Raw genomic sequence first — 12,963 nt, forward strand, 5'->3', positions numbered from 1 at the left:
TGCTGGCGGTGGGGTCCACCTACCGCCGCCCGCCGCAGGGACCCCTTTAAGGCCGGCTGCCTCGTCAGCGCGGCTCGCCCGACTCCAGCTGACAGCCCGGAGCGCCTCTGACGTCACGGTGACCTCAGCCAGCCGCGGCGCCGGCGTCTGCCGCGTCATGCCCCGCCGCCTGCCCATGTATAGGCACCGCGCCCCGGCCTTGCGCAGCCCCCCTCCCCTCCCCCCCCGGCCCGGCCGCCGCTGGCGGGAGCCAGGCCCCGCGGCCCGGCCCGGCCCCGTTGCAGCAGCCCCGGGGCCTCTCCGGGGGGAGCCGGGGCTCGGCGGGCCGCGTGTCCCCGTGTGTCCCCCGCCCCCCCCGGCCCCGCGCCCCCCAGGCACATGGCGGCGCGGCGGCCGCATGTGACCGCTGTCACCTGACCAACATGGCTGGGGCCCGCGCCGCCCCCGCTCGCCGCGGCTGAGCCCGCCGCCGCCGCCGCCAGGTAACGCGGGGCCGGGGGCCCCCGGCGTGCTGAGGGACCCCCCCGCTCCTCCGGGGAGGGGGGAGGAGGGTGAGGGCCCCCGGTGCGAGTCCCTGGCTCTGTCCCTAGCAGCGGGGGCCTTGCGGGGCCCGGGGCCTGGGCACGCTGCCGGCGGCCGCCCCTCCGGTCGTGGGCCCTGGCTTGGCGCTGGGGACGAGCCCCTCGGTGACGGGCATCTCCTCGTGTCGCCCCCCCGGGGCTGCGGAGGTGGCAGCGTGCCCTTTCCCCTATCAGTGGGGTTTCGGGGGTCCCGTCATGTACCCCTGCCCGCTGTGGAGATGCACGGCTGCATCCCACGGGCTGCAGAGGTGGCATCGTGTCCCCGCAAAGGTCCCACCACACCCCCCTCCCCTGGCTCTGGGGGTCCCATCGTATCCCCCTCCCCTGGCTCTGGGAGTCCACCACGTCCTCCTCCCTGGCTCTGGGGCTGAGGGTCCCATCATGTCCCCCCACACCAGCCCTGGGACTGTAGAGGTCCTGTCACATCCCCCTGCCACCTGCAGAAGTGCCACCACATCCCTCTCCCTGGCTGTGGAGGTGCCATCGTGTGCCCCCCAGCCCTGGGCCTGTCCCCTTTCCCAGTACTTGGGCTGTGCAGGTCCCACTGTGTCCCCCTCCCTGGCTCTGGGGCTGTGGGAGCCCCACCACGTCCCCCTCCCTGGATGCAGAGGGCCCATCTTGTCACCTCCCCAGCGAGGGCTGGTCCCTTTTAGACCCTCACCCCCACCATAGTGTCTTTTGACCAAGCTGCTAAACCTGGGGCTTTTTTAACGGCGGTGGCAATGGGGAAGCAGGACTTGCTGCAGGGGTCTGTGGGGGTGGGGGGCAGGGAGGGTGCCACGCTCCTCCGCTCCCTCACAGCCTCTCTGGGACACCTTTCTTCTAGCAGAAGCCAACATGGACGGCTTCCTCCAGAGCGTGGAGAAGGACCTGAACATCGACCGGCGGCAGCTGGCCGCCGCTGCCGAGAGGACCCACGTTACCGCCTTCGTGCCGGTGAAATGGCTGGCGAGCCTCAGGGAGCGCCGCGTGCTGCCCGGCCTGTGCCCGCGCCCGGAGGGGCTGAGCGACATGGAGGTGAGGACATTCCTGCAGCACTCTGTGCAGAAGCTGCCAGTGGGCTGGACCCGGGTGGAAATCCATGGGCTGCGGAAGGACCGGCTGGCATACCCTCTACGGGTGCAGCCCCCCGGCTCCGAGCAGCGCAACGGCACCCCAGAGACCCTGCACGGCTTCATGCAGAGCATCGCCTCTCAGAACTACCGAAACCTGTGGTGCCGGGCTCACTGCCTCTACGTGCGGCCCTACCGGCACGCTGACACGCCGCCCACCGCGCCAGCCCTGGACGTGCTGCGGACCGCCCTGCAGAAGGTTTATGGCTGCCCTGTCCTTCAGGTGGGCAAGAGCGTGCCTGGTGCTTCCCTGGCCAAGGAGAGCATGGCGGCCACCAAGGGGGTGCCCTCCTGCCCCAACGTGCTGCAGGCTGAAGCTCTGCTTGAGTCGGCCGACATGCTGTACGTCGTCTACCCTTACGTGCAGTACTGTTTGCATGACATCGTGACTTTCAGCCCGGCCAAGCTCACCAACAGCCATGCCAAAATCCTCTTCCTCCTTTTCCACGTGCTGCAGGCCATGAAGGCTTGTCACCAGGCGGGTCTGGCTTGTGGCGCCTTTTCCCTGCGGGATGTGGCTGTGGATGAGAAGCTGTGCAGCCGGCTCCGTGTGAACTTCAGAGAGTATGAGGGACTGAAGGAGGAGGAAGTGAATCTGGAGGCTGGTCTGGAACAAACAAGTGAGCAAAGCGGCGCTGGTGTGCGAGGGCAGGAGGCGAGGTGCACCGCCTGCCAGAAGGACCTCCGAGACCTGGTGTTACAGTGGGTACATGGGAAGGTCAGCAACTTCGACTACCTTATGCGTCTAAACAGTTTGGCTGGGAGGAGGATGGGAGACCCCAATTACCACCCGGTTCTTCCCTGGGTGGTGGACTTCACTACCAAAAATGGCAAGTTCAGGGACCTGAGGAAATCCAAGTTCCGTCTCAACAAGGGAGACAAGCAGCTGGACTTCACCTATGAGATGACCAAACAGGCGTTTGTTGCTGGTGGGTCAAGCGGGGAGCAGCTCCATGTCCCCCATCACATCTCTGATGTCCTTTCGGATATTACCTATTACGTGTACACGGCTCGGAGGACACCCAAGGCAGTGCTGTGCTGCCATGTGAGGTCCCAGTGGGAGCCCAACGAGTACCCAGCCAGCATGGAGCGCATGCAGAGCTGGACCCCAGATGAGTGCATCCCAGAATTTTACACAGACCCTTCCATCTTCCAATCCATCCATCCAGACATGCCCGACCTGGACGTGCCGTCTTGGTGTAGCTCCTATGAGGAGTTCATTGAAGTCCACCGCATGCTGCTTGAGAGCCAGGAGGTGTCTCAGGACCTTCACCACTGGATTGATCTCACTTTTGGGTACAAGCTGCTGGGGAAGGATGCTGTCAAGGAGAAGAACGTCTGCCTCCATCTAGTAGACAACCACACGCATCTGACGACGTACGGGGTTGTGCAGCTTTTTGACCAGCCGCATCCCAGGCGCATGGTGGGACCTGCCTACACACCTGCTGAAGCTCCAGCTATTGCCCGGCCTCTTCTCCAGAACATCCGGGAGACCGTGTTTTTGGAGGATATCCAAGGACAGGTGATGGATGCAGTTAATGGGCTGGTCCTGGAGGCTACTCCCAGTGAAACCACCTGGTCTGGGGAGAAATGTGCTCCTGGTGAGGATGATTTGGAGCAAGGTACAGAAGCCCTGGATTCGATTTCTGCTACTAGTAGAGCTGCTGATCAGCCCTGTGCCACTGTGCCTTCAGCACAACCCTCCACCCTCCCTGCTTATGCCACCGAGGGCAAGACCTCAGGTGTCCGACCTCTCCGTCGGAGCAAGGCAGGCGCTCTGGATCAGGCTGACATGAAGATCACACTTCCCGAAGGCTTCAATCCACTCCAGGCCCTGGAAGAGCTGGAGAAACTGGACAATTTCTTGGTTAAAGGCTTAAGCAGTGAGATGCAGCTGATGGAGCAGCCGTGGGAAGAGCCACCCTTGGGTCTCTCAGACCTCTTCCAGAGGGACATGCAAGCTTTGGGCATTCTGGTAGCTGAGATTATATTTGCACCAAGAATTCGTCCTTCAAAGCCTGACGCATCCCTGCTGGAGCGGTTTCTGATGGTGCGTAATCTGTGTCGCTACCACCCCAAGGAGATACCAGCCCCGCTCCAGCACGTGCTGCATGTCCTGTTGCAGCTGAGCGTGCCGGTGGAGAAGCTTCTGAAGACCAGGCTGGGCAAGGGCGCGGTGCAGTTGTTTGAATACAAACCCATCTCCCAGGGCCTCCCCCCACCCTGTCCCACACAGCTCCTCAGCCCCTTCAGCTCCATTGTCCCCTTCCCCACATATTTCCCAGCCCTGCACAAATTCATTTTCACCTATCAGGCAAAGAAGACAGACGATGAAGGTCAGGGCCGGGAACTTGTTTTCCAGCTGTGGCAGCAGCTGGAGGGGATCCTTTCTGAAATCACTCCTGAAGGGTTGGAGATTCTTCTGCCTTTCATATTATCTCTGATGTCTGAGGAGAATACTGCTGTCTACGCAGCATGGTATCTCTTTGAACCTATAGCTAAATCCCTAGGTCCGAAGAATGCCAATAAATACTTGCTCAAGCCATTGATCGGGGCGTACGAGACACCCTGCTACCGCCACGGCAGGTTCTACCTCTACACAGACTGCTTCGTCGCCCAGTTGATAGTGCGCCTGGGGCTGCAGTCCTTCCTCCTGAACCTGCTGCCGCACATCCTGCAGATCCTCGTTGGCATCGAGAGCTCACGGGAGGAGAGCAAGTCCCTCCTTGGCACGGCTGAAGATGATGAAAGTGGAGGAGAAAGCCCAGTGTCGTGTGTGTTTGGGGAGGAGATCAAAATGGACGTGGAGCACAGCTCCGCTGCACTCGACCTCCTCGACTACACCTCTGGTGTCAGCTTCCATGACCAAGCCTACCTGCCCGAGAGTGAGGACTTCCAGAGCGGCCTCTATGTCGGGGAGTCCCTACAGCCTCAGGAGCAGGAATCACTCAGCCTCGGGCGGCTGAGCGACAAGAGCAGCGCCAGCGAGGTGTCCCTGGGAGAGGACAGACCTGCGGATGGCGATTCCCAGAAGGACAAGAGCAGCTTGAAGTCGATGGACAGCAGCCAGGACCTGAAACAGAGCGAGGACGAGGAGGAGGAGGAAGAGGAACGTGATGAAGAGGAGCAAGATGATGCTGCAGTTGATGCAGAGCTGACAGTGGCCGTGGAGGCTGGTGCCTCTGTGGATGTCACACTGGCTGATGACAGCAGCGAGCCAGAGGATGGGGAGGGAGAGGAGCTGCCGGATCACTCCGATGACAAAGAGCAGACGATACTCCTGGGTAAGACCCTGCTAGTGCTGAGCCTTTCTGCCGAGCGTGGCGAACGCCTGGTAAAGCCATCAGTGGGAGAAGGGGAGAGCCTGGGGAGAAGTTGGTCCACTTTGGGGGTGCCTATGGTCCCAGCGATGAAATTGGTGTCAAAAGCCGGGTCTCCACTGAAGCGTGTGGATCTGAGGCCCTGGGAGCTGCAGGGCAGGCAGGGTCTGGGCAGCAGCTGGGTGATTGCTAATCTGCGCTGTGCTGGGCTCTGTCCTTGTGACTGTTCTTGTTTTGCAGACACAGCCTGTAAGATGGTGAGGTGGCTCTCAGCCAAGCTGGGCCCTACTGTCACGTCCCGTTTCATCGCCAGGAACCTGCTCCGTCTGCTCACGTCCTGCTACATTGGTAATGTCTGCTCCTCGGACCCCTGGGGTGGGCTGTGCCCCAAACCAGTTCACTGGGTACCTGGTGGCTTTGGGTGTAGCCTGCTGCTTCAGCTCATGGTGTTGTCTCTGGGCAGGGCCTACCAGGCAGCAGTTTGTCCCAAGCAATGATGAGAACAGTCCCCTGAGTACAGGAAATATCTACCAAAAACGGCCGGTGCTGGGAGATCAGGTGTCCAAGCCGGTGCTGGCCTGTCTCGTGCATGTAGCGTACCTGTACGGAGAGCCCGTCCTCACCTACCAGTACCTGCCCTACATCAGCTACCTGGTTAGTATTGCCTTTTCTCCTCTTCTTGCACGTGTTGGGGCAAGAGCTGTGTCCAGGCACAGAAAGAGGATGCACAAAAAGTAGTCCAACCTCACCCAGGAGCCTCCTGCAGAAAAATTGGTGCTTGGTTGAGCTTTTAGCTGGGCCGGCAGGAGCTGAGCAGCTCTGGCTGCGTTGGCCGGGAAAGGCTGTGCCAATGCAGCCCAAAGAGGCACTTTCACCCCCTGCCATAAGCTCCAGACCGCATCCAGTGAGGTGGCTGCGTGCGTGGGCTTTGCTCTTTAGCAAGCCTCCACGCTGTGGGGTGCCTCCTTCCCCTCAGCTGGGGGCTTTCCCTGTCAGACCCATTGCTGGCACGTGTGAAGCCAGAGGAAAAGGTTTTCTGTTTGCTTTGCTGGGTGAGTGTGCCGGACCAGAGCTGGCACGAGGGTGGGATTGTGATAATGGGCAGGCGGAGCAGGTTGGGCTGCTGGGGCATGGCTGGGGCGGGTGTTTTTAGAGGTCTGTGTGGGTAGATAGGGGATGAGCTGGGGAGAGGCTAAAGGAGGTTTTTCAACAATGTATAAAAAATACTGGCAAGACTTACAAACTTTTCAGTTTGAAAATGTGTGTAATGCAGCTGGCTGAAAAAGCAGTTTTTCATTGAAAAAAAACCCACCCTGGGTTTGAATACTTTAAACAGGCTAATTTTTCATATTGCTCCCTTTTTAGTGGTTATAAACACTTTGGTTATGGATTCTTGTTCAAATGAAAAACTTCAATAGCTTTTTGATAATTTAAACATAGAGGAAAAGAGGCCACAGCTGTTCATTTAAAGAAAACAAAAAGGCATTGTCAGTTTTTCCAGTGTTGAAGGGGAGATTTTTCAGGAGAAAAAATCCCATTTTTCAGCAAAATCGTTCTCCACCCAGTTGCAATCATAGCTCCAGCTGTTCTGCTTCGCTTTACTAAACTTATTGCTTGGGGGCACTGGGGGGATTAATACCCCTGTGAACAGCATTTGGCAACCTGATATTAAAGCGATGAAACTGGTGGGTCACAAATAGGATAAAGTCAATCCTTCTTGCAGGATTTGGCAGAGTGGATATTTTGTGAGAGGAAGGGCCTCTGTGATGAGCTGGAAGATGGCAGGTGTACAAGAAATATAGCGGAAACTGGGAATTGTTTGTGGTTTTCTGTTATTGGCTCTCTTTTCTTGGGTGTTTGATTTGTCTAGGAGTTAGGAAATAGGACAATCTAGAAAGAAATCTTCTAGCGTTGCTGCTGATGTTGTTAACTCTTTGGCATCGCTGTAGCCAGCATCAGTATGTTGTCAGCAGAAAAGGATGTGCTCTTCTGCCTCATGAAATTACTAGCAGCTGGATTTCTAGAAGTCAGCAGCAGATTTGCCCATAATTTGTGCTTGGATATTTCATGCAAGGATTGTTCCTCTGCAATCTGTGCATCCAGGCTCAACATGGCATGGGATGAAGGCATTGATTCCGGCTTTAAATTGCGTGTATGTAATAGGTTTCTCCTCTTCCTCTGATGGCAAATGGTGCTCTGGGTTGTCCAGGTTGTTGATGGTCTGGGGCAGCCCAGGGTTGTCTCTTTCCCCTCTGAGTTTCCCAGGTGTGGGAGCATCCTGCAGGGAGAAGCCCCCCAGAGGACGGCTGTGAGTTTGGGGATGTCATGCCCCATTCTCTGCAGGCTCATCTCTCGCACTGACATCTGTCCCGTTAGGTTCCAGTTTTATCCCTTGAGTGTCAGACATGAATTGCTGTTGAGACTCAGTGCTCAGGTTCCTCTCCTGGGGGCTGTGACCAGCACTAGTGTGCTGGATTTTGAGACTGAGCTCGGGTGATCCTGGGATCACCCTTGATGTGTCCCACTGGGAAGATGGTGGCCCTGGGTACTGAAGGACACTTTTTGCAGGTTGCGCCCAGTGGTGGGTCTGGTGGTGGCCGGCTGAACAGTCGGAAGGAGGCAGGGCTCCTGGCTGCTGTGACACTGACTCAGAAGATCGTAGTGTGTCTCTCAGACACCACGCTGATGGACATTCTCCCCAAGATCAGCCAGGAGGTGCTGCTCCCGGTGCTGGGCTTCCTCACTTCGCTGGCCGTTGGGTAAGCGCTGCAGTCTGCTGTGCCAGGATCAGCACAACTCAAAGTCGGGGATGTGGAAATGGTTCTGTGAGGACTTCAATGTTCTTGGGGTTGTGGGGCTGCTCCTGCCCTGCCGCGCACCTTCTTGTGCTGGTGTGCCTCATGCACGTGGAGCTTGTGCTGCTTGAGACTTTCTGATAACACAGGCAAGGCAGGAAGCGTGAAGCAGAGGAGGGGGAAAAAGGGTTATATGGAGAACAAGCTGGTAACAGATGTCCTCTTCAGTTTCCCCAGTGGTGCCCAGGCCCGTATCGTCCTGTGCGTTAAGACTATCAGCCTAATTGCCTTGATCTGCCTGCGGATTGGGCAGGAGATGGTGCAACAGCATTTGAGTGACACAGTGAGAAACTTCTTTGGGGCATTCTCACTGCTGCAGGAGCTGCAAGACCAGGTCAGTGATGTGGGAGCGGTCCTCCTGCCAACCCCCAGCACCCAGATGCAGGAATGTGGTGGGCATACCTGCATATGCCGGTGCTGGTGTTGACAGCATCCAGCCCAGGCTGCATTTGTGTAATTAATTATGTGGTGACAGCATCTGATCTTGGCTGTCTTTCTGTTTTCTCTTGCCCAGGGGTTGACGGCGGAGTCACTGAGCAGCTGTGAGGTGCCGGTGATGGAGGTGCCCCTTTCGGATGGGAAGCGGTTGGCCCTGGATCCGGCTGTGCTGATGGAGTTACAGAAGGTGTTTAACCCTGAGATGGCCTACATCACCTACATCCCCTTCTCTTGCTTGCTAGGTATGGCTTGGCCACCCTCTCCCAGGATCTGTGAGAGCTCCACGTGCTGGACCTGAACTGGGGAGAAGTCAGAGGGCGTAGGGGCTGCCAGGGGAAACCCACAGCTTCTGGCTGTGGCTTGGTCTGCTCATTGGGTCGGGAGCCCGCTGGGCTTCAGGCTGCTTTGGCTGGGAGCAGCATGTGGCTGGCTTCTGGGGGACATTGTGTTCACAACCCTGTGCTGACCCTTGTTCTGTTGTTGATGGTGGGGGGTGATGATGGGGAAATTCCTTCCCTCGAAGCCACGTTCTCTCCCTCCAGGTGATGTTATCCGGACAGTTGTGCCCAACCACTTGCTGGTTGAGAAGCTGGCCAGCCTCTACCTGGAGAACGTGAACCCCAAGAGCCTGCAGGTCGTTAGCCTGGAGCAAACACCGAGTGCGGTGGGCTCAGAGCAAGAGACGCGAAGGAACGAGCCCTTCTCTAGCCACCACGAGGACAGTCACTCTGGTACTTTTGGGAGCGTGCTGGTAGGGAACCGCATCCAGGTCCCTGTGGACACACAGCGCGAGGGTCTTGGCTTACTTTGCCTCAGTGCTGGCACTGATGGCTTTATTCCCAGCTCATCCAGCGAGGAGAACGCCCTGAAGCATGACCTTCCTCGCAGCACCCACATGCTGTGTGGGAACTGGCTGGCCTACTGGCAGTATGAGATTGGGGTGAGCCAACACGACCCTCGCTTCCACTTCCACCAGATCAAGCTGCAGAGTTTCTCAGGGCATTCAGGGGCCATCAAGTGTGTGGCACCGCTCAGCAGTGAGGACTTCTTTCTTAGTGGCAGCAAGGACAAAACTGTCCGCCTTTGGCCCTTGTACAACTACGGGGATGGCACCAGTGAGGTTCCACCACGGTTCACATATGCTGAGCACAAAAAGTCAGTTTTCTATGTGAGCCAGCTGGAGGCATCGCAGCACGTGGTGAGCTGTGATGGGACCGTACACATCTGGGACCAGTTCACAGGTAAGAAGGGAAAGGGTGAGGGCTGGCTGGAGCGAACTGGTCCGGCTTTTAAAGACAGAGGGGCCATACTGAGTTTTGATGGTTCCTGTTAAAAAAACACTGCAAAACTGGAGACTTGCTGTGTACCTTCTCCAGACATCTACTGCCATAATATCTCTGTCATGTTTTCACAGGCAAACTTCTCCGGACTTTTGATGAATTAGACAGCAAAGTCCCCATCACAGCTGTGACCACCATGCCACCTCCCTATCACAGCATCTCTGTGGCCAGCGCAGATTCTGTGCTGCGGTTCATCGATCACAGGAAGCCAGGGCTACAGGTAGGGAGCCTGGTGCTCTGCAAGCCACCCTCCTCCATCCGTGTGCTTAATGGTGGGGTCACAGCTGGCCCCAAAGCCAGCTGTGATGACTCCACAGAAGCCAGCCAGACCCCAGGGTCTCTTGTCCCCTAAATGCTGATCCCCTGATCTTCGTCCCCTAATAGCTGGACACTCTTTTTTGCAGCACGAGTTTCGCCTGGCCAGTGGGGTGAGCGCTGGGCTCATCCGCTGCTTGGCCGTCAGTCCTAACGGGCGCAGCGTTATGGCTGGCTTTTCCTCTGGTTTCATTGTGCTGCTGGACACCAGGACAGGACTCATCATGCGGGGGTGGCCTGCCCACGAGGGAGACATCCTGCAGATCAAGGTGAGAGGTTCAGCTGGGATCAGGGTGGGGGGCTGCTTTGTGTGCCTCACCGATCCTCTGGGGTTGTGCGGAGCATCCTTCTGGCATGCGCTGCTTGGCAGGGCTTGTCTGCTGCATTCTCTGCACGTTCCTCCTTCCCTTGCTGTGTCCCCAGGAGGCTGCTCAAGCGCTCCTGCCCTGTGGTTAGTGCTGCAGGCGGCTGTTCCTAGTCTGACCTGTGCTGAATGGACATCAGCCCTCCCAGGTGTCAGTCCTTGCCAAGCAGGTCTGCAGCAGTGGCAGGGAGCAGCCACGTCTCCTGTGAAGAAGCAAATGTGTTGCTTTCTCTGCAGGGCTCTCGGCCCCCCTGGGAGAGTGTTGCTCTAATGAATAACTCTTGTCCATATTTACCCACCCTCAGGGAGCAGCGCTGGGGCTCCAGTGGCCTTGACCCAAATGCAGGTTAAACAAATTTCAGTGGTGTAGATTGTTTACCCTCTCACTAGCTCTGCTAATAAGCAGCTCCAGGATTCTCCTACCCTCAGCAGTATTTTCTACTGTGAGAGAGCCTCCCAATTCCTTTTCCTAAGAAGGGAAATAATTTGGCAGGTAGTTTAATGGAGGGGGAGACTGTACAATAATCCCTTTACCCACTGCGGTAGTAACATGATGAATTAGTTGTATCAGGTATCAGGATGTTGTTGAGAAAAGGCACAGCCCGTCTCTTGGAGGATAGCACTACAAGAGGTTGCCAGCTACCGGAGACTCCTGTGGTTTGCAGTGTCCAACTGGATGCCTTGTTAATACTGCGCAGTGCCATCAGTTCCTCAGAAATGGCTGGGACTGTTCCAAGGGATTGCACTGTGACTGTTGGATTACTGGCAGCTACCTGCTAATCTCATTTGTGGGATGAGGGTGGAAGTTTTTACTGTAGCGGTGTTGGTTCACTGGCCTTTCCTTTCCTGCAGGCTGCGGAGGGCAATGTGCTCATCAGCTCCTCTTCGGATCATTCCCTGACTGTCTGGAAGGAACTGGAGCAGAAACCTTTGCACCACTACAAATCTGCATCTGAACCCATCCACGCATTTGACCTCTATGGCAACGAAGTGGTCACTGGCACTGTGGCCAACAAGATTGGTGTCTACTCCATGCTGGAGTCCTCAGCCCTGCCCATCAGCACGACCAAGCTGAGCTCAGAGAATTTTCGGGGTACGCTGACCAGCCTGGCGGTGCTGCCCACAAAATGCCATCTCCTGCTGGGCTCGGACAATGGCATCATACGCCTCCTGGCATAGTGACCTCTGGCCTAGGAGCTTGTGGCTGTCCCACAGCGCTGATGGCAGAGCTGAAAGCCAGCAGCGTTGCTTACGGAGGAGGCATAGTTAGATGTTTCTGAACAGAGGATGCGGGGGGGAGGTGTACTTGGTAGTGAGCACTCAGTAAAGCATCTCTAACCTCTTACTGTATCTTTAAAAAGAAAAAAGCCATAACTGAGAAACCTCCACTGCTGCTGGGAGAGATACTGGGCGTTGTAGGTCACTGTCACCCCTGCAGAGAGGCCTGGAGCTTTCCGTACCATGTGTGCCTGATCCCCAGGGGACTGTGAGCTGCCCTCCAGAGTAATACGGACCAGAGGTATTCTCCCCCCTTCAGTTAAGGGGTAGGAGGTGCCCCTTGACAAGAACACAACAGTATAGCTACTGCCATCTGCACTTACCCTTCACTCCCACTCTTGAACCACTGAATAGTCTTACTAGGATAGCATAGGCTGGGCCTGGGAACTGCTGCCTCTGGAGCTGCATGGTGCCAGGCATCTCCTCCTCCTGTGGTCTGTATTCAAAGCCCAGAGGATGTACTCTATTAACTTTATGTTCTGCTGGCTGAGTTAGAGCCTGTATGGGAGGAGGAGAGGTTAACTAGAGCACTTCTACTGCCTTACTTGCTCCAGGGCAAAGACTGGAATAGAAGTCAGCCAAGGCACAAACCCCATCTGCTTCGCTTGTTCCTTTAGGAATGGGCTGCTGCAGAGGGACAGTTTGGGATGGGAATGTGACCCTCTAGGGAGCAGTAGGGTAGGGATAGACTGTTGTTGGTTCCTGCATGCTGTGATTCTGTAAGGGGTGAGGAATGCCTTGTGTACTGCGCACTGGCAGTGTCTCCCAAGAAGTCCTCCTTCTAATCCTGTCCTTGGTGCTGGTCAGACTCATGGGGAAGACAGGACAGCAAAAAGGTGCTCAGTTTTGTCCCCTCCTGCCCTTGTAGGGTGAGAGCCAGCAGGCATGATCCAGCACGGTCTTCTGACCTTCCCTTTGGGACAGCACCATCTGTTCCCACCCCAAAGGCAAGGAGAGCGTTCTTTGGCCCGGCAGTAGGAGCAGTTGCCTCACTTCTATTGCAGCCCTTTTCCCATCCATCCTTCAGCCTAGTCAGAGCCAGTATCGGGGAGCGGGAAGCTCTTATCTTGGGCAGAGGAGGAGCCTGCTGTGGGTTGTCCTGGGAGGGGAAAGGTCTTTCATCCAGCTGCTGGGCCATCTAAGCCACCTGCAGTTGGGAAGGCTGCCCTTGGCTTCCAGGGAGGGTGGGGAGGCAAGCGGTTGGTCCTTGCTATCCTTACCTACCCAAGGGGAGCTCTCAGTCCTGTGTTGCCTATTAACCATTTGCAATAGATGTAAATATTTACTTCTAATAAACTCTTTGAAAGATGCAGAGACGGGTGTGTGGGGAAGCTGTGTGCTGGAGGTGCCTGGGTGCAGC

General features: G+C 56.8%; 1 protein-coding gene across 3 annotated transcripts; it reads left to right on the forward strand.

Moving 5' to 3' along the window:
* WDR81 (WD repeat domain 81) lies at window positions 1–12,917 on the forward strand. Of its 3 annotated transcripts, none has more exons than XM_080380225.1 (11): window positions 1–482; window positions 1,408–4,977; window positions 5,254–5,361; window positions 5,477–5,667; window positions 7,582–7,772; window positions 8,037–8,202; window positions 8,383–8,548; window positions 8,849–9,547; window positions 9,721–9,866; window positions 10,051–10,230; window positions 11,178–12,917. In XM_080380225.1, the coding sequence occupies exons 2-11, from the start codon at window positions 1,419–1,421 to the stop codon at window positions 11,502–11,504; spliced, it is 5,733 nt and encodes a 1,910-aa protein (XP_080236351.1). In that variant the 5' UTR covers window positions 1–482; window positions 1,408–1,418; the 3' UTR covers window positions 11,505–12,917. The 3 variants fall into 3 exon arrangements, with proteins under 3 accessions (XP_080236351.1, XP_080236350.1, XP_080236352.1); XM_080380224.1 differs by having other exon boundaries at window positions 1,411–4,977; XM_080380226.1 differs by having other exon boundaries at window positions 1,414–4,977.
* The last annotated feature ends 46 nt before the right edge of the window (window positions 12,918–12,963 follow it).

This window comes from Falco punctatus (assembly GCF_963210335.1).
Source record: "Falco punctatus genome assembly, chromosome: 1".
NCBI classification, from domain to species: domain Eukaryota; kingdom Metazoa; phylum Chordata; class Aves; order Falconiformes; family Falconidae; genus Falco; species Falco punctatus.